The sequence below is a fragment of the Colletes latitarsis genome, chromosome 8 (genome assembly GCF_051014445.1).
Source record: "Colletes latitarsis isolate SP2378_abdomen chromosome 8, iyColLati1, whole genome shotgun sequence".
Classification (NCBI taxonomy): domain Eukaryota; kingdom Metazoa; phylum Arthropoda; class Insecta; order Hymenoptera; family Colletidae; genus Colletes; species Colletes latitarsis.
Window position 1 is genome coordinate 13,812,923 of NC_135141.1, and position 19,508 is coordinate 13,832,430.

The 19,508-nt window shown below is 34.4% G+C and overlaps 1 protein-coding gene across 7 annotated transcripts in view; it reads left to right on the forward strand.

Annotated features, from left to right (window-relative positions):
- Window positions 1-19,508, forward strand: part of LOC143344899 (unconventional myosin-XVIIIa) — a 256,926-nt gene that overhangs the window by 215,825 nt on the left and 21,593 nt on the right. For 5 of the 7 annotated variants that reach the window (XM_076771483.1, XM_076771484.1, XM_076771485.1 and 2 more), the window contains 4 exons: window positions 6,710-7,069; window positions 11,980-12,134; window positions 12,495-12,618; window positions 16,145-16,599. In XM_076771483.1, coding sequence (XP_076627598.1) covers window positions 6,710-7,069; window positions 11,980-12,134; window positions 12,495-12,618; window positions 16,145-16,599 — 1,094 coding nt within the window. Of the gene's footprint in view, window positions 1-1,060; window positions 2,388-6,709; window positions 7,070-11,979; window positions 12,135-12,494; window positions 12,619-16,144; window positions 16,600-19,508 lie in introns of those variants that run through there. The other 2 variants (XM_076771486.1, XM_076771490.1) reach the window with 2 other exon arrangements.

Genomic DNA, 19,508 nt, shown 5'->3' on the forward strand with positions numbered 1-19,508 from the left:
ATTACAATAATTTTTGGTGAATAGACATACCCCCGAAATCTTACGCACTTTCTAGAAAAAGATTCGAGAAGGTGTGAAATTTGTCGATGGAAAAAAAAAATTCAAATCATTTTGGAAAAATTATTTTGATTGCGGGGGTCAATTGCAATCATTTTTGGTGAATAGACATACCTCCGAAATCTTACCCACTTTCTAGAAAAAAATTCGAGAAGATCTGAAATTTTTCGACGAAATTATAATATTTGAAATCGTTCTGAAAAAAATATTGTTAGCTGTGGTGGTCAATTATAATAATTTTTGGTGAATACACATATCCGCAAAATCCTACGCACTATCTAGAAAAAAATTCAAGAAGATGTGAAATTTTTCGACGGAATTAAAATATTTGAAATCGTTCTGAAAAAAATATTGTTAGCTGTGGGGGTCAATTACAATCATTTTTTGTCAATAGACATACCCGCGTAATTCTACCCACTTTCTAGAAAAAAATTCGTTAATTAAAAAATAAACGTTAATAACTTTTTAACGAAGCCTCCATCAACAAATTGGTATTCTTGATTTCCGTCTTGTTTTGGCCTCTAGAATCCCCCATTAAAATGTTTCCCAGGGGTGGTCGAACACCCTGTATATTAACAAATTTTTCAAACCATTTCCAAAGCAAATTTAATTAATTTGAGAATAAAGATTTGGCCAACTCTGCCCCCAGCCTAGTATATATTTTGATTGTTGACTCGAGGATGAAAGAAATTAGTTGACAATTTTCTGCCTCTTGGCCACTTCCACGTTCCGTTTTGTTCTCTTTTTCTCTTGTCTTCTGCCAGTCGAGATTTTTCTCCCGGACTTTGCACGAGATCTGGCACTTGTCCAAAATTGTAGCCAGATCTCTCGCTCTCTCGTTTTCTCGTAATCTGTTTTCCCGTCTTGTTCGCACTCCGTTTCACTTAGAATAACTCGGAGGTGATCGTCGTCTCCTCGAACAGACGCAACCGGCTCGCCAATCGGTTGACCTAAGAAGTCAGTTGCTTCGCGACTCCCTCTCGATACGGGCGTTGCCGTTCGATGTTACGCAATTAAATACTCGTGACGAGTAACTCGATGAACCGTAAAACCCGAAAAGCCATTAAAAATGCTAACAATATAGAAATTGGCCAACCGAACGAACCTTCTTTCGAACGATTCCGTTGATTATACTGTGCTAAAAGAAACGTCGTATTTCGCGTATAAAGTGATTAATGCTCTCTAGAATCGGGTCGAATTCTAAACTTCTAAGATTTCACATTTCTAAACGTTCGCTGCAACATTACCGTAAATACATCCGTTGCGTTGATATCTCAAGCAACCAAGCTTGAAGATGTATTTACAAGTGATTACGAACGTACGTAATTTTATCCCATAGGGAAATGTCGTAGTCACGCGACACGATAATCGAATTTTAAACATTCGAAAATGCCACTTTTCTTCTGCACCGTATTGTTGGCGAGACACGATCGGAATTAGGTCGCTGGAGGATATTAAATGATCGACAACGACGAAAGATCGGTAAAATGCCGTCTGTGCCAGTTACGTACGCGAATGCAATGCCCCCCTCGTCGAACGACACTTTGTTCAATTTCGAAGAGTCGGTAACGCACAATGTGTTAGACGATAGAGGCAATGACTCCAGTGAAACGATGATTGGTTATCTATCGAGACCCATGGAATCGAGTAACCTGATGAAAAGACCACCACTGCCGCCATGTATCGTAAAAAGATCGGCCAGTAGAGCGTACATGGTAGGCTCAAGCTCGACGAGGAGCTCCTCGCCATGCAGTCTATCGTCTAATTTGTCTTACCGCTCTAAATCGCTATCCATGGTATCGGCTCGACCCCATACGAGACAGGAATTCTTGACTAATTTCTCAACTCCTCCGAGAAGAACGTACCCGTTGGAGAACGTTCTTCCTCTAGACGCGACGGAGGACGTCTCCGTGAAGGAACAGGCTCCGGTCGTTTTCGACGCCAGTCTGAACTTCGTGCTGGGCTGCGAAAAACAGAGAGTCAGACAATCGTTTAGGCCTACCGCTTCTCATCTCGAGCCAATGACCGCCTCTTCGTACTTGTCATCGAAGATTTCGCAGTTCTTGAAAAGAACAGATCACATAATGGACGAATGGAGGAGCCTGGGGCATAGAGACGACACGGATCACGACCTCAGCCTGCAGTCGACGTGGCGACCGAAGGACAGGCCTGCGAATGTTGTGGGCAGAAGCCAAAGCGCTACGAATATCATGATACGCGGTTTTCAGTATTACAGTAGATCCAACAGTGTCGCGAAAAGTTCTTGTTCCAGACGGTCTTTGTCGCGCACTTCCGAAGACAGAACTATTTCCGATAGTATCGGCCAGGAGGTATATGTATAAACACAAATATAAACATCAATTGTTCCTTTGTCCTTTAATTTCATAGAAATCCAAGATATTGACTGCCCCTCGTTCATTATACAGGGAGTTCGGTCAACCTTGGGAATAATTTTAATGGGGGATTCTAGAGGCCAAAATAAGACGAAAATTGAGAGTACCAATTTGTTCATGGAGGCTTTGTTAAAAAGTTATTAACGTTTAAAGTTCTGACTGTAATGAATTTTTTTCTCGAAAGTGAGTAGGATTTCGAGGGTATGTCTAATGACCAAAAATGATTGTAATTGACCTTCGAAACCGAAAATAATTTTTTCAAATCAATTTCAAATTTTTTTTTTCCCGTCGAAAAACTTCACATCTTTTCCAATTTTTTTCTGGAAAGTGGGTAGGATTTCGAGGGTATGTGTAATGACCAAAAATGATTGTAATTGACCACAGCAACCGAAAATAATTTTTCCAGATTGATTTGAAATTTTTTTTTTCGTCCAAAAATTTAGGCCCATAATTAGATTTTCAGTAAGAAATTTGTTTCTCGAAAGTGCGTAGGATTTCGGGGGTATATGTAATGACCAAAAACGATTATAACTGACCCTTGCAATCAAAACTAATTTTTTTAGTACAATTTGAAATTTTTTAATTTTATCGAAAAATTTTACTCGCTTTCGAATTTTTTTCTCGAAAGTGAGTAGGATTTCGTGGTTATATATAATGACCAAAAATGATTGTAACTGTTTCCCGCAACCGAAAATAATTTTTCCAGAATGATTTGAAATTTTTTTTTTTCGTCGAAAAATTTAGATACCTAATTAGATTTTCAATAAAGAATTTTTTTCTCCAAAGTGAGTAGGATTTCGGGGGTATGTGTAATGACCAAAAATGATTGTAATTGACCTTCGAAACCGAAAATAATTTTTTCAAATCAATTTCAAATTTTTTTTTTCCCGTCGAAAAACTTCACATATTCTCGAATTTTTTTGTAGAAAGTGAGTAGGATTTCGAAGGTATGTGTAATGACCAAAAATGATTGTAATTGACCCCAGCAACCGAAAATAATTTTTCCAGAATGATTTGAAATTTCTTTTTTTCGTCGAAAAATTTAGATACCTAATTAGATTTTCAATAAAGAATTTTTTTCTCGAAAGTGAGTAGGATTTCGGGGGTATGTGTAATCAACAAATATAATTGTAATTGACCCCAGCAACCGAAAATAATTTTTCCAAATCAATTTCAAATTATTTTTTTTCCGTCGAAAAATTTCACATATTCTCGAATTTTTTTGTAGAAAGTGAGTAGGATTTCGAAGGTATGTGTAATGACCAAAAATGATTGTAATTGACCCCAGCAACCGAAAATAATTTTTTTAGTACAATTTGAAATTTTTTAATTTTGTCGAAAAATTTTACTCCTTTTCGAATTTTTTTCTCGAAAGTGAGTAGGATTTCGAGGGTATGTCTAATGACCAAAAATGATTGTAACTGTCTCCCGCAACCGAAAATAATTTTTCCAGAATGATTTGAAATTTTGTTTTCCGTCGAAAAATTTAGGTACCTAATTAGATTTTCAATAAAGAATTTTTTTCTCGAAAGTGAGTAGGATTTCGGGGGTATGTGTAATCAACAAATATAATTGTAATTGACCCCAGCAACCGAAAATAATTTTTCCAAATCAATTTCAAATTATTTTTTTTCCGTCGAAAAATTTCACATATTCTCGAATTTTTTTCTCGAAAGTGAGTAGGATTTCGGGGGTATGTGTAATGACTAAAAACGATTATAATTGACCCTTGCAACCAAAAATAATTTTTTTAGTACAATTTGAAATTTTTTCATTTTGTCGAAAAATTTTACTCCTTTTTGAATTTTTTTCTCGAAAGTGAGTAGGATTTCGGGGGTATGTGTAATGACCAAATATAATTGTAATTGACCCCCGCAATCGAAAATAATTTTTTCAAATCAATTTCAAATTTTTTTTTCCCCGTCGAAAAACTTCACATCTTCTCGAATTTTTTTCTCGAAAGTGAGTAGGATTTCGAGGGTATGTGTAATCAACAAATATAATTGTAATTGACCCCAACAACCGAAAATAATTTTTCCAAAACGATTTGAATTTTTTTTTCCGTCGAAAAATTTAGGTACTAATTAGATTTTCAATAAGAAATTTTTTTCTCGAAAGTGCGTCGGATTTCGAGGGTATGTGTAATGACTAAAAATGATTATAATTGACCCCTGCAACCAAAAATAATTTTTTTAGTACAATTTGAAATTTTTTAATTTTGTCGAAAAATTTTACTCCTTTTCGAATTTTTTTCTCGAAAGTGAGTAGGATTTCGAGGGTATGTCTAATGACCAAAAATGATTGTAACTGTCTCCCGCAACCGAAAATAATTTTTCCAGAATGATTTGAAATTTTGTTTTCCGTTGAAAAATTTAGGTACCTAAATAGATTATCAGTAAGGAATTTTTTTCTTAAAAGTGCGTAGGATTTCGGGGGTATGTTTATTCACCAAAATTGATTGTAATTGACCCCCGCAACCGAAAATAATTTTTTCAAATCAATTTCAAAATTTTTTTTTTCCGTCGAAAAATTTCACATCTCCTCGAATTTTTTTCTAGAAAGTGAGTAGGATTTCGGGGGTATGTGTAATGACCAAATATAATTGTAATTGACCTCCGCAACCGAAAATAATTTTTCCAAAACGATTTGAATTTTTTTTTCCGTCAAAAAATTTAGGTACCTAATTAGAATTTTCAATAAAGAATTTTTTTCTCGAAAGTGAGTAGGATTTCGGGGGTATGTGTAATGACCAAAAACGATTATAATTGACCCCTGCAACCAAAAATAATTTTTTTTGTACAATTTGAAATTTTTTAATTTCGTCGAAAAATTTAGGCACCTAATTAGATTTTCAGTAAGGAATTTTTTTCTCGAAAATGCGTAGGATTTCGGGGGTATGTGTAATGACCAAAAATAATTGTAATTGACCCCCTCAACCGAAAATAATTTTTCCAGTGCAATTTCAAATTTTTTTTTTTCTTTTTCGTTTATCAAGTGTAAAAAAATAAAACAACATATTCTGTCTGAATATTTTCAGTTTCAGCAATAAAGACATGTCTTCTGAAGATTCAATTTAAATTTCAAACCATTCAGACCTTGTTTTCAAGATTATTTTGTATTATTAGAATTTCTGATGAATAAATCATTTAGCAGAACTACCGTAAAAAATGTTTTATGGTTTTTTTTAAATTTATAGAGGACACCTTTGGGTACATAATTGGAAACGTCTATGCAAAGACAACAGTCGTAACAGTTCGCTTAAGGAGGTATTGTTGTCTAGACTGTCAATTTCACGATCCTTTTTGTGATTTTTTTTCTAATGACAGGTAGACTGTTTTGTACCGAGACTTTGTAGATACATTTATTCATCTTCTAAGCATGTACAGTATTTTTTTCATGGAAAAATATTAAAAATCGCGGGAATTGTAACTTGTTATTTAATGGCTCTTTTGGAAATGGTGCTCCAATGGCTTCCAGGATTCCAGATAATTTGAAACAGAGGGGGTTAAAGTATCTTCATAAGGAAGGTTGTAGTTATACCAGGAACTAGGGAGAAGTCAAAATCCTGATAAATAAAAAAGTGGCGACGCTTCTAGTTTCGAATTTCTATTTGTTAATCGTTCGTTTGTCTTTAGCGTATCGAAAAAAATAGTAAAACTCAATATTTTTTAAAATCTCTAGTTCCAGCTATAAAGGCGCGTCTGCTGAATATTCTCTCCAAATTTGAAGTCGATCGGTCTGCTAGATCTTGAAATATTATGTAAGCCAGTTTAAATGCGTTTTTTTAAACAAGAAGCTATAACTCTCGCAATTTTCAATATTTTTTGATGAAAAAAATACTGTACATACCTATAAGACGAATAAATATATCTGCAAAATGTCACTACAAAACAACCTACCTATCGTTAAAAAAAAATCACAAAAAAAGGCCGAAGATATAACAGCCTAGGTAGCAAACCTCCCTTAAAAGCGATCTGCTCTGCTATAATGTACTTTTTTTCTATGGAAATACATATTACTGTACAGTATAAAACGCAACCTATGTAAAAAGAAAAATAATATATGGTCAAATATAATATATGGAAAATAATATATCGTATTAAAACGAACACTTGGACATTATTTAACCGATATACAAACGCGTTAACGAATGTCAAGTTTCCTAACAACGCGTGTGGAAAGCATAATTATATTTATTATCGTCCATCAAAGTCAGTCGCTTATCTCTAAAATAATTTTCATTTCATTTTTCATTCCAGTTGAGTGAAATATCTGCCGACTTTGCTGAAGAGCATTCGACCTCGACATTGGCAGCGGAGAGAATCAATGCAGAAACATCTGAACGTCTGCGTCTCGAGAGAGAGCTTCAAGATGTGACCGAAACTAATAAAAATCTCCAACAAGCAACAGAACGTCTGGAAATGGAACTTTTGTACGCGAGAGCCGCCGATTTAAATGGAATTGCATCCGACGCTGAGGACAACGAAGATGGCGGGGTTTATAAGCAGAGGTACGAGCATGCCGTGAGGGAACTTGAATTCACTAAAAGGAAAATGGCGCAGCAACACGAAGATGATCTCGAACAGCTGGTAGGACTTAAGAAACAATTGGAGAAAAAGGTTCGTATGTTAAAAGTTAAAAATCTTTATTTCTTCGAGAAATATTACTTAAATAGTACACGCAATTTAAATTTTATTGAACTATTTTCTTTTTTTATGTATTGGGAGTACAAGTTAGTTCGGTCCGTTTTGAAAAGATGGCTCTGGCTGTTATGATTGTTTCACTTGAATTGTTTCAGAGAGCTTAGACATCTATCAACAATATTCAGTGTATATCGCTTTGAGTTTCATACTTTTTCGTTTTTTACTGTGTCGAATACGTCAAATTTCGTGTTGTAGTCCGGGTCAAAATATAGCGAGGTCGTAAACTTGTTGAATTTATTTACTGGAACAAAATACCTTACAAGATCGTTAACGATGACAAAAATATTATTCTACTATGTACGTAATCAGTATTACTATATTTGCACCCACAACAACGGCAGGCAACAAATAAAAGAGATAAAATTGTTGAGAGTATATCAATCCACACCGAACTGTAGCGGTATACCCGAGGTATCGGAACAGTAATGGCCACGTGTTTCTCTTTTGTACTTATGCTTCTTTATTCTTTGCACATCCGTGCTCTAGGGAGTACAGTACAGAACAGACAGATTCAAAGGCAAGACCCTTGAACCTAACGCTACTTAACCTAGACTTACAACTACCTATTGCATTTATGTACATTACCAACCTTTAGAAAATCTACATCTAGTTCTTAACCTAGTGACTTATTATATTAGGGAGTACCGCTACAGAACACAGTACAGTGCTGCCCACTACCGCGCAGATGGTGATTATTTTTTCGCAAAACTAAACTCTTGAGGGTTGGGGCCGACTACTGCAGCGGCACTTAGGGTCGTACATGACCTCTTGCTTGAGGGTGCCTTTCTAAATGTTTCTCTGTGTCCGTAACTGCACTATCTTTTTTCATTTTCTACATGCATATACAGGATGTTCACCCACCCCTGGCAAAAATTTTAATGGGAGATTCTAGAAGCCAAAATAAGACGAAAATCAAGAATACCAATTTGTTGATGGTGGATTCGTTAAGAAGTTATTAACGTTTAAAGTTCCGCCAGTACTGAATTTTTTTCTCGAAAGTGGATAAGATTTCGGAAGTATGTCTATACACCAAAAATGATTATAATTGACCCCCACAATCGAAAATAATTTTTCCAGAACGATTTGAAACTTTTCAATTATGCTGAAAAATTTAGGCATCTATCACCAATCGATTTTTAATAATTTTGTGTGACACCTTATAGAAAAATTTTCTAACACTTTTTTGTAGATAACGACGAGCTCTACTTCAAAAAAAAGTTTCATTCAAATATATTCACTATTGTAGGAGTTATGGCTGTTTGAAAATTGGACGGTTTTTATGAAGTTTTTCTCACTTTGCGGGGTCAAGGAACAACTTTTTCAATATTGTTAGAATGTCGACATATTCTCCTTCAAAATACGCGTAGTTTGCTTTTTTAAACATTAAAATCGTCCAATCCGTTCAGAAGTTATGACGTTTAAAAGATTCGCATGAATATTCGAGCAGACATTTCTGGCCAGAAATTATATTCTCGGTAAACAATTATTTTCTCGAAAGTGAGTAGGATTTCGGCGGTATGTCTATTCACCAAAAAAGATTATAATTGATCTTCACAATCGAAAATAATTTTCCCAGAACGATTTGAAACTTTTCAATTTCGCCGAAAAATTTAGGTACCACCTATCGATTTTTCTTAAAAATTCGTTTTTTATTTATAGTAATTTCGTTCGACGTCCTACAGAAAAGTTGTCTAATACTTTTTTGAAGGTACAAATGAGCTCTACTTCAGAAAAAAGTTTCATTGAAATATATTCACTATTGTAGGAGTTATGGTTGTTTAAAAATTGGACCACTTTTTGGGGTTTTTCTAACTTTACGGGGTCAAGAAACAACTTTTTCAATATTGTTAGAATCTCGACATATTCTCCTTCAAAATACGCGTAGTTTGCTTTTTTAAACATTAAAATCGTCCAATCCGTTCAGAAGTTATGACGTTTTAAAAATAAGCAATCGAATGACATTTCTGGCCTGAAATTATATTTTCGGTAAGGAATTTTTTTTTCGAGAATGATTAGGATTTCGAGGCTATATCTATAGACCAAAAATGATTGTTTTTGATTCCTGCCATCGAAAATAATTTTTCCAGTATGACTTAACACTTTTCAATTTCACCGAAAAATTTAGGCATCTACCACCTATCGATTTTTCTTGAAAATTCGTTTTTGATTTTTAATAATTTTGTTTGACGCTCTTCCAAAAAGTTGTCTAATACTTTTTTGTAGGTATCCATGAACTCTACTGCATAAAAAAGTTTCATTGAAATATATTCACTATTATAGGAGTTATGGATGTTTAAAAATTGGACCATTTTTATGGGGTTTTTCTCATTTTAGGAGGTCAAGGAACAACTTTTCGAATATTTATAGAATTTCTAATTATTCTACACTAAAATACGTGTCGTTTGCTTTTTTAAACATTAAAATCGTGCAATCTGTTCAGAAGTTATGACGTTTTAAAGATATGCATGAATTTCAAAGAAGCATTTCTGGCCTCACATTAGATTTTTGGTAAACAATTTTTTTCTCGAAAATGCATAGGATTTCGGGGGTATGTATAATGACCAAAAATGATTGTAATTGACCCCTGTAACTAAATATAATTTTTTTAGAATGATTTGAAATTTTTTAATTTCGTCTAAAAATTTAAGTACCTACTCGAATTTTTTTCTCGAAAGTGGGTAGGATTTCAGGGGTATATCTATTCACCAAAAATGATTATAATTGACCTCCACAATCGAAAATAATTTTTCCAGAACGATTTGAAACTTTTAAATTTCGCCGAAAAATGCGAATTTTTAAAACACCATAACTTCTGAATGGATTGCACGATTTTAACGTTTAAGAAAACAAACGACGCGTATTTTAGTGTAGAATGTGTAGCAATTATAAAAATATTCAAAAAGTTGTACCTTGACCCAGTACTATTAGAAAAACCCCATAAAAATGGTCCAATTTTCAAACAGCAATAACTCCAATAATAGTGAATATATTTCAATGAAACTTTTTTCTGAAGTAGAGCTCATGGGTACCTACAGAAAAGTATTATACAATTTTTCTGTAGGGCATCAAATAAAATTATCAAAAATGAAAAACGAAGTTTTAAGAAAAATCGACAAAGGGTTTTTCGGCGAAAAAAAAAATTTTTAATTAATTCTGAAAAAATTATTTTCAGTTGCGGGGATCAATTACAATCATTTTTGGTCATTACACATACCCCCGAAATCCTACGCACTTTCGAGAAAAAAAATTCTTTTCCGAAAATATAATGTCTGACCATTCCATCGATATGTTTCACTGAATTTTCATGCGAATCTTTAAAACATCATAACTTCTGAACGGATTGGACGATTTTAATGTTCAAAAAGCCAAACGCCGCGTATTTTAGTGTAGAATATGTAGCAATTATATAAATTTTCGAAAAGTTGTTCCTTAACCCCCTAAAATGAAAAAAACCCCATGGAAATGGTCCAATTTTCAAACAGCCATAACTCCTACAATAGTGAATATATTTGAATGAAACTTTTTTTTGAAGTAGAGCTCGTCGTTATCTACAAAAAAGTATTAGAAAATTTTTCTATAAGGTGTCACACAAAATTATTAAAAATCGGAAACGAATTTTTAAGAAAAATCGACAGGGCGTAGGTGCCTAAATTTTTCGGTGAAATTGAAAAGTTTCAAGTCATACTGGAAAAATTATTTTCGATGGCAGGAATCAAAAACAATCATTTTTGGTCAATAGATATAGCCTCGAAATCCTAATCATTCTCGAAAAAAAAAGTCCTTACCGAAAATATAATTTCAGGCCAGAAATGTCACTCGATTGCTTATTTTCAAAACGTCATAACTTCTGAACGGATTAAAGGATTTTAATGTTTTACACGGCAAACAACGCGTATTTTGGTGAAGAATATGTAGGAATTCTAATAGTATTGAGAAAGTTGTTTCTTGACCCCGTAAAGTTAGAAAAACCCCATAAAAATGGTCCAATTTTCAAACAGCCATAACTCCTATAATAGTGAATATATTTCAATGAAACTTTTTTCTGAAGTAGAGCTCATTTTTACCTTCAAAAAAGTATTAGACAACTTTTCTGTAGGACGTCGAACGAAATTACTAAAAATAAAAAACGAATATTTAAGAAAAATTGGTAGGTGGTGGTGGATGCCTAAATTTTTCGGCGAAATTGAAAAGTTTCAAATCGTTCTGGAAAAATTATTTTCGATTGTGGAAATCAATTACAATCATTTTTGGTGAATAGACATACTTCCGAAATCGTATCCACTTTCGAGTAAAAAATTCAGTACTGGCGGAACTTTAAACGTTAATAACTTCTTAACGAATCCACCATCAACAAATTGGTATTCTTGATTTTCGTCTTATTTTGGCCTCTAGAATCTCCCATTAAAATTTTTGCCAGGGGTGGGTGAACATCCTGTATATGCATGTAGGAAATGAAAAAAGATAATGCAGTTATGGACACAGAAAAACATTGAGAAAGACACCCTCAAGCAAGATGTCATGTACGACCCTAAGTGCCGCAGCAGTAGTTGGTCCCAACTCTCAAGAGTTTAGTTTACGACCTCGCTATATTTTGGCCCGGACTATACATGTTAGTTTCTTTTAGATACTTCAGTCTGTTAAATAAACTTTTACGAGTCAAAATGCTAATGGGAGCTTAACAAGCTTTGTGATGTATCTCATTTCTTTTTGCAAAGTTATTGCAAAGAAAATAAGTGTACGAATACTTGTTTTACCCTACTAAATCATACAGAGATGAGTTGTACAAAAATTTTAGAATGTTTAATTTGACATTTTGAATGCTTTAGTTAGCTGATGCCTACGAAGAGGTTGAAGAACAACGTCAAGTTGTGGGACAATGGAAGCGACGCGTACAAAAGCTAAACGGTGAAATGCATGACTTGAGATTAATGCTAGAAGAACAAACAGCCAGAAATAATCTTTTGGAAAAGAAGCAACGCAAGTACGAGTCTTGGAAAATTTTGATAATGCTTCTTATACTTCATGTTTCAACAACATTAACTGTCAGACTAAATCCATGAAATTTACTATAATTTCAACGTTCCGTTTTCAAACAATTATAAACTTGATCCAAATGATAGTACTTATTTTTTTAATCTCATTAGAATTTGTATGTTCTATCCAGAAATAGTTTCTTTAATATTGTACAGAAAATTCTGTTAAATCTATCTGTATCTTTTAATATCTTTAAATGTTTTTGTCATTATTACAACAAATGTTTTAATCGTCTTACATTTTTATCATTATTGTAATACTTATAGTCTTTAATTGGTTAAATATTGTTGGATATTTATTTTATTAGGTTCGATTCAGAAACTCAAAATTTAATGAACGATCTTCGACAAGAGAAAGCACAACGCGAAAGAGTCTCCAGGGAGAAAGAAATTGCAATCGCTGAGAAGTTTACTGTGGAGCAAAATCTGAGTGTAAGTATATATCTGGTTCTATGCGTTCTTGTACATTTTTTAATGTTTCTTCTTAACACTAGATTTACGGGCATTGATCGCTCATATTTTTATTGATTTTGAGATTTGTTATCAAAGAAAAGTCATTTAGTTCAGAAAAAGCTTTAAGCATTTTTATCATGACAGACCTTTCCAAATTTCAATATATTACCATGCGTAATGAATTCATAAAATGCAATAATTATCAACGGTCTTCGTACTTCAAATTATTAATAGAGAAAAGAAATTGTTATCCTGCAAAATATATGGTGAAAATAACAGAGTTATCTGCGGAAGTAACTAGTGTATTTATGTTGAATTGAATTGATGTAATGATATGGATGTATCCTCTAATTAAAAGAAAAACTGCATTTTAATGCAACTGTCAACGTAGCAAATTATAATAAAAATGGTATGTTCCTAGCAAATGATCCGTTCACCAATCGGGATGAGTTATACGTCATTCGATTCGTCTAATTCAGTACATTATTGATATGCATTTCATTATCTGCGGAAATTCGTTATTTTTTTATAAACTTGTCGTAAAGTTACAGTAAAAAAGTAAGGTTAAGTACATTTTTTGACAGGTTCACAGGTAGAAACAAATGACTATCGTTACTGTGTTCAAAATGCCAGGTAGTCAAATGTTAATTTGTTAAACATTTATTGAATGAAATTTCTGCTATTTCTGCTAATATTTCATTGAATAAATCACCATTTTACTATTAGGTACATTTACTAAATACATAATGGCTCAGGTATCCAACGAAGTTGCTCTTCTTGAAAATATAAAATATTGATAGTATTATATGTTATAAAAAAGATTAAAAAATGTGTGGTATGCCTCCAAGTGGTTTCAATTTAATTCGTGTAAGCATCAGTAATGGGATCTTCAAAATTGATGCTATGATTAATTTTCAAATGGCCTCTGTGATAAATTCTACGACAAAATGTTGATTCATCAATCTTGACAATCTACTCTACCCTTCCAATTGCTGTGCAGTATTTTTATTTTATTTTAGTTATATAATAATATGACATTGCTCATAATTATATGTTAGCATATATGTCAATTTTAAAACATATGTAGCTGAGTTTGTTATTAGAAAACCATGTTCTTTGCTTTGCAAATATCTTTATATTACAATGTTTTTTTACGTTTAGTTGGATTGATAGATCCTGGATAGTTATTCTGCATTGCCAATTTTCATATATCATTTTCATAACATTGCCACATTGCAGATAGTATAAGAAACAGAAGAAAAGCAGAAATTGTTTCAGTAATCATTTGTTTCAATTGTCATTTCTGATTTTCTTCTGTTTCTTGTACTTTGCGAATTTTGTTCAACTGTGCTATAAAAATGAGTGAATTAGTAGTTCCAGAAGTATGGACCTTATTTAAATTACACGAATTTTGTAAAAATAAAGAAACCTTATTTAAATTTTTGCAAGACAAAAAGTTAATTGCCAAAAATCTTAATTGTCCACAGTGTGGAAATACAATGAAATTGGAAAATGAAAATTGGCGCTGTAGAAGAACAATTCCAGCATCTGCCAATGCTGGCAAAAAAAAGCGAATTTGTGATATGAAAATTTCTGTAAAACGTGGAACATGGTTTTCAAAAACAAAACTTTCCTATGAGATAGTATTAAAATTAACATACACTGCTAGTTCATAATTTTGAACAGTACCACATAATACGAGAATTAGAATTGAACAAAAATACTGTTTCTCAGTGGAATTACTTTATGTAACAAGTGATGGCTGATTGGCTACAAAATTCGTGCGAGATACTTGGCGGGCCAGATAAAGTAGCAGAGATAGATGAATCAAAATTTGGCCGAAGAAAGTATCACAGAGGTCACCGTGTGGAAGGACAGTGGGTTTTCGGAGGAGTAGAAAGGGAAAGTGGGAAAGTATTCCTCATCCCTGTCGAAAGTAGGGACACAGAGTCCCTTCTTTCTGTAATTAAACAATGGGTGTTGCCTGGGACGACAATTATATCAGAATGTTGGAAAGCTTATAATATTTTAGAGAAAGAAGGGTATAAACACCTCACCGTAAATCATAGTTTACATTTTAAAGACCACACAACGGGTGCTCATACAAACACTATTGAAACTACATGGTGGCATAGTAAACATCTTTTGCCTGAATATTGTCTGTTAGTATTTGCAATTTCACACGTTTTTTAATATTTTTTGTAACATATAATACCATAAATACTTTCTGTTTTTAGCAAAAAAGATAATTTCATCGGGTATCTAAGCCATTATGTATTTTATAAATCTTACAAGCAGGAGAAGGATGATTTATTTAATCAAATATTAAAAGAAATTTCTGAAATTTCTTTTGACTCTGTAGAAAATGAAAATATACCAGATCTAGACCGATAATGAAATTTAATAATAAAAAAAAGTTAAATCAACGCACTACATACAATTGTAATTTATTATATTGTCTACCCATAATCAGTGTCAGAGGGGGGTGGCAACATTTTTTACTGTTGTTGCATGTATTGTCTAACTATAAGTACTGTCTGAGTAGGTCTGGGTTATATGGGTGGAGGGGGGTGTAATTATTGCTGCACATGCTGTCGACCTGATCGACTCATGAAAAGTCTATGCGAAAAAAAATGATTTTTATGCATACACGTTCTACAAATTCCCATTTGACAATGTAGCATTATCAAATTAGATCAATCATTTATAATTTGTAACATGAAATAGCAACGATAGTCACTTGTTTCTACCTGTGAACCTATCAAAAAATGTACTTAACCTTACTTTTTACTGTAACTTTACGACAAGTTTATAAAAAAATAATGAATTTCCGCAGATAATGAAATGCATATCAATAATGTACTGAATTAGACAAATCGAATGACGTATAATTCACCCCGATCGGTGAACGGGCCGTTTGCTAGCAATGTTCCATACAAATGCTTCTATGATATCCCTCCTTAATCCCGTTATACCCGGCTACGGAATTCCCTCTTCCCCCGTGGCCATGGTTGAGCGCGCATCTCCCCCTAATTTCTACCTCCCAAAATGCCTATACAGCACACTGTACTAACACTTACATACTAAATTTACCACGCGATACACACACTATCAATTTTTCTTTTAATTAGAATATATATTTTTAAGAGTTAAATAAATATTATATATATTAATCCAAATTCCATATAATACAAATCATGTGGATCATGCCAGCTAGAATAATAACAATCAATTATCAATAACACTTTGGTTACTAATGAAATTACTTCACTTGATACAATTACGCGGCACGGATTATAAATTCATTTCCTAACAATATTCATGCCATTGCATCAATAAAATTGAACACAAGTTGTTAAAAAATAATATTCACGCGTTCTGCAATTTTAAATATGGGATCTTACATCCGTGAAATTGATGGCTGTAAATCTAGTGTTAATTATGATTTTGTGATTTTTGTATACGAGTTTTGTCCACTTTTATGTACACCCTTTTTCGGGCACAGGACGCGAGACTAGAAATTGAGTTGAAAGAGGAAAGGCTGCGAACGTTGAGCCAGGAACTCGAAGAGCTGACGTTCGGTGGCAAAACCGAAGAAGAAGTGGCGCAATTGAAGAAAGCCAAGCACGAATTGGAGAAAAGAACGAAAGATCAAGAGGAAGAACTCGACGATCTCGCTGGCCAAGTTCAGCTGTTGGAGCAAGCGAAGCTGAGGCTTGAAATGAGCATCGAACAACAACGCAAAGAAATGCGTAAAGAAATGCAGCAGCGGGACGAAGAATTAGAGGATGTACGCGGCACTGCGCTTAAAAAGGTCAAAGCATTGGAGTCGCAATTGGAAAACGAACACGAAGAAAGGACAATTCTACTTCGTGAAAAACATGAGCTGGAACGCCGCTTGGTAACCATCGAAGAACAAGATCGAGCCGAGCGCGCTATAGAGGTCGAAACCATGCACAGGTATGTTTCTAAAACTAAGTCTTTATATTCATATGTGAAATGTACGAAACGATTGATAGTATTTTACTTCTGTAGCGGCCATTGTAGAGCCACTACGCCCTTGCCAGAGTATGAATGGGAATGGAATGCGAGGCTAGTTTTAAGCTTCCTATTTTCCATTTTCCCAGGGTCTCGTGGTCGTCCTGTTAACCTCTTAGGCACGGCTAAATTTTGCGCGGGGCTGTTTCTCTGTACGGCAGAGTTAAACGCGAATTACGTGTAAATGATACGGCATTGCAATGTGTGACGGATAATGCTGTTCTTTACACGAGTACATTGGAATTAAGTGTTTGACGATTAAATTATAATTTTTCTTAGAGATATGATACACGCATTTTAACTTCAATAATTTATTCTAATAATTAATAATACAATTCGGTATGGTACGTTTTAAAACACGATACAACACAAAGACCAACATCACAATAAAATCAAATAAACATATAAAAAAAAAATCAAATGGTATATTCATTTAAATAAAAAGCAACAATTCATACCTGACACGGGTAGATAAAGAACAGGCTGTATATTGTGAAAACAATTAACAATCGATATGAATGCAAAACAAATGTGAAACAACATGTGAAAACGATTACTTTATTCAAACGGTGAGCGAATGTGCCAGTAGAGGGCGCCATTATGGTAGCGCGTCGTTCAGAGAGATGGCATCCGCGAAAGCCACTATAGTGGCGCATAGTGCCTAAGAGGTTAAGGCGGCTAGTTAAATATTAAATTCATTGAAATCTGCATGGCCTTCCAAATCCAGGCGTTCTATGATTTTACTATATGCAATAACATCGAAAACCGGTGCCAAATGTTTCCTGCGATACCTGACTCGCCATAAAACATCTGGCACCAAGCGTTGACCTGGGCCCGTAGCCGCTACGCGGAAAAACCCAGACGAGGAAAAATTATTAATTATTAAAATTATTAAGCTTTTTCTAATTTTTGTGAGAAAGCGTAAGTAAGTGGTTTGTGATCTGTCCTGATGGTGAATTGACGTCCTTCTGAGAGATGTTTAAAATATTTCGTGCTGGTAAAAATTGCAAGTAGCTCTCTGTCATAAGTACTGTATCTCGTTTCAGTCTGTCATTTTTCTAGAGAAAGACCCTATCGGTTTCCAATTTTTGTTATGTTCTTGTTCAAATGATGAACCGATAGCTGTGGTCGAAGCGTCTGTCGTCAGTCGTACAGATGCGTATAGAGCTGGATATGTAGTCAGTGCTACAGATGAATGAGCTTTTTTGCAAGCGTAAAAGGATTGTTTCAAAGTATCTGTCCAGTCGATGAGAGTTTTGTCTTTCTTCTTAGAATTCTCCAAATATGCTGTGAGCGGTAATTGTAGTTGTGCTGCGTTTTGTATGCATAGATGGTAATAATTGAACATATCAAGGAACTTCCGTAGTTCCATTACTGTTGATGGAAGTGGATATTCATCGATGGTTTTCGCTCTCTCAGGATTCGGATGGTATCCTTCATCGTTGATCTGGTACCCGAGAAATGATACCTGTTTTTGTCCAAAAGTACATTTGTTAACATTGATGGATAATTTATAATCGGACAGTCGTTGAAATACTTGTTGAAGATGGCCTCTATGTTGTTGCTCGTCTTTAGACATTACAATAATGTCATCTATGTATACAAAGACGAAATCCAGATCACAAAAGATGTAATCCATGTACCTCTGGAAAGTTTGTGTTGCATTTTTCAATCCAAATGGCATTCCAATATACTCATATAAACCCCATGGTGTTGTAATTGTTTCGATTATTTGGCCACTAGAGGCATGACGGTATTGATGTTGAAGCGCCAAAGTTTCGAATGGTGGCCACAACTTGTGGTGGATTGGTTCGTGCTGGGAGAGGCTTTTAATATAAACTCGGCTCTGCGGTCGTATTAACAGGATTTTTATTCTTACACGTGTTCTCGTAGGCACTTCCTATGTTTTCGTAGGCGTCGAACAGACTGGGCCCTTACAAACTCTCCGGGCCGCGAGGAAGAAAGGAGTGCGCCAACTTAAACCTAGTACTACCAACTAATAGCTTAGATATTACTTAACCTAACTAAACTAACTAGACCTAGGAACTTAACTAAATGGCGCTTGCTACGCCTGTGACGTCATCCGCCACACACTATAGTGGCGCATAATGCCTAAGAGGTTAAACACTTGGCGATCAGAGCCGTACGAGGCGCCTGTTTTCTTTCAAGGTTTCGCCTGGGCCTCGGACCACCTCAATCCGGGCCCGGCGAGCTTCATGACTTTTATTACTCTCTTTCACTAGCTGAACTTTTCCTACGCTAGATATTTTCCAGTTTCGTTTTTCCGTCTTGCTGTCCTATCTCTTTTTCTCTACATTTGCTATTAGGTAAAGGGTAAGGCGTGTATACAGGGTGTTCGGCCACCCCTGGGAAAAATTTTAATGAAGGATTCTAGAGGCCAAAATAAGACGAAAATCAAGAATACCAATTTATTGATGGAGGCTTCGTTAAAAGGTTATTAACGTTTAAAGTTTCGCCCGTTCTGAATTTTTTTTCTCGAAACTGAATAGGATTTCGGGGGTATGTCTGTTGACCAAAAATGCTTGCAATTGAACGCTGCAACTAAAAATAATTTTTCCAAGACGATTCGAAAGTCTTTTTTTTCACTCAAAATTTTCAGCACTTACTCGAATTTTTTTCTAGAAAGTGGCTAGGATTTCGGGGGTATATCTATTCACCAAAAATGATTGTATTTGGCCCTCGCAACCGAAAATAATTTTTCTTAGAACGATTTGAAAATTTTTAATTTTGTCGAAAAATTTCAGCACCTACTACTTATTACTCCCTGGCCATTTTTCTTAAAAATACGTCTTTGATTTTTAGTAATTTTG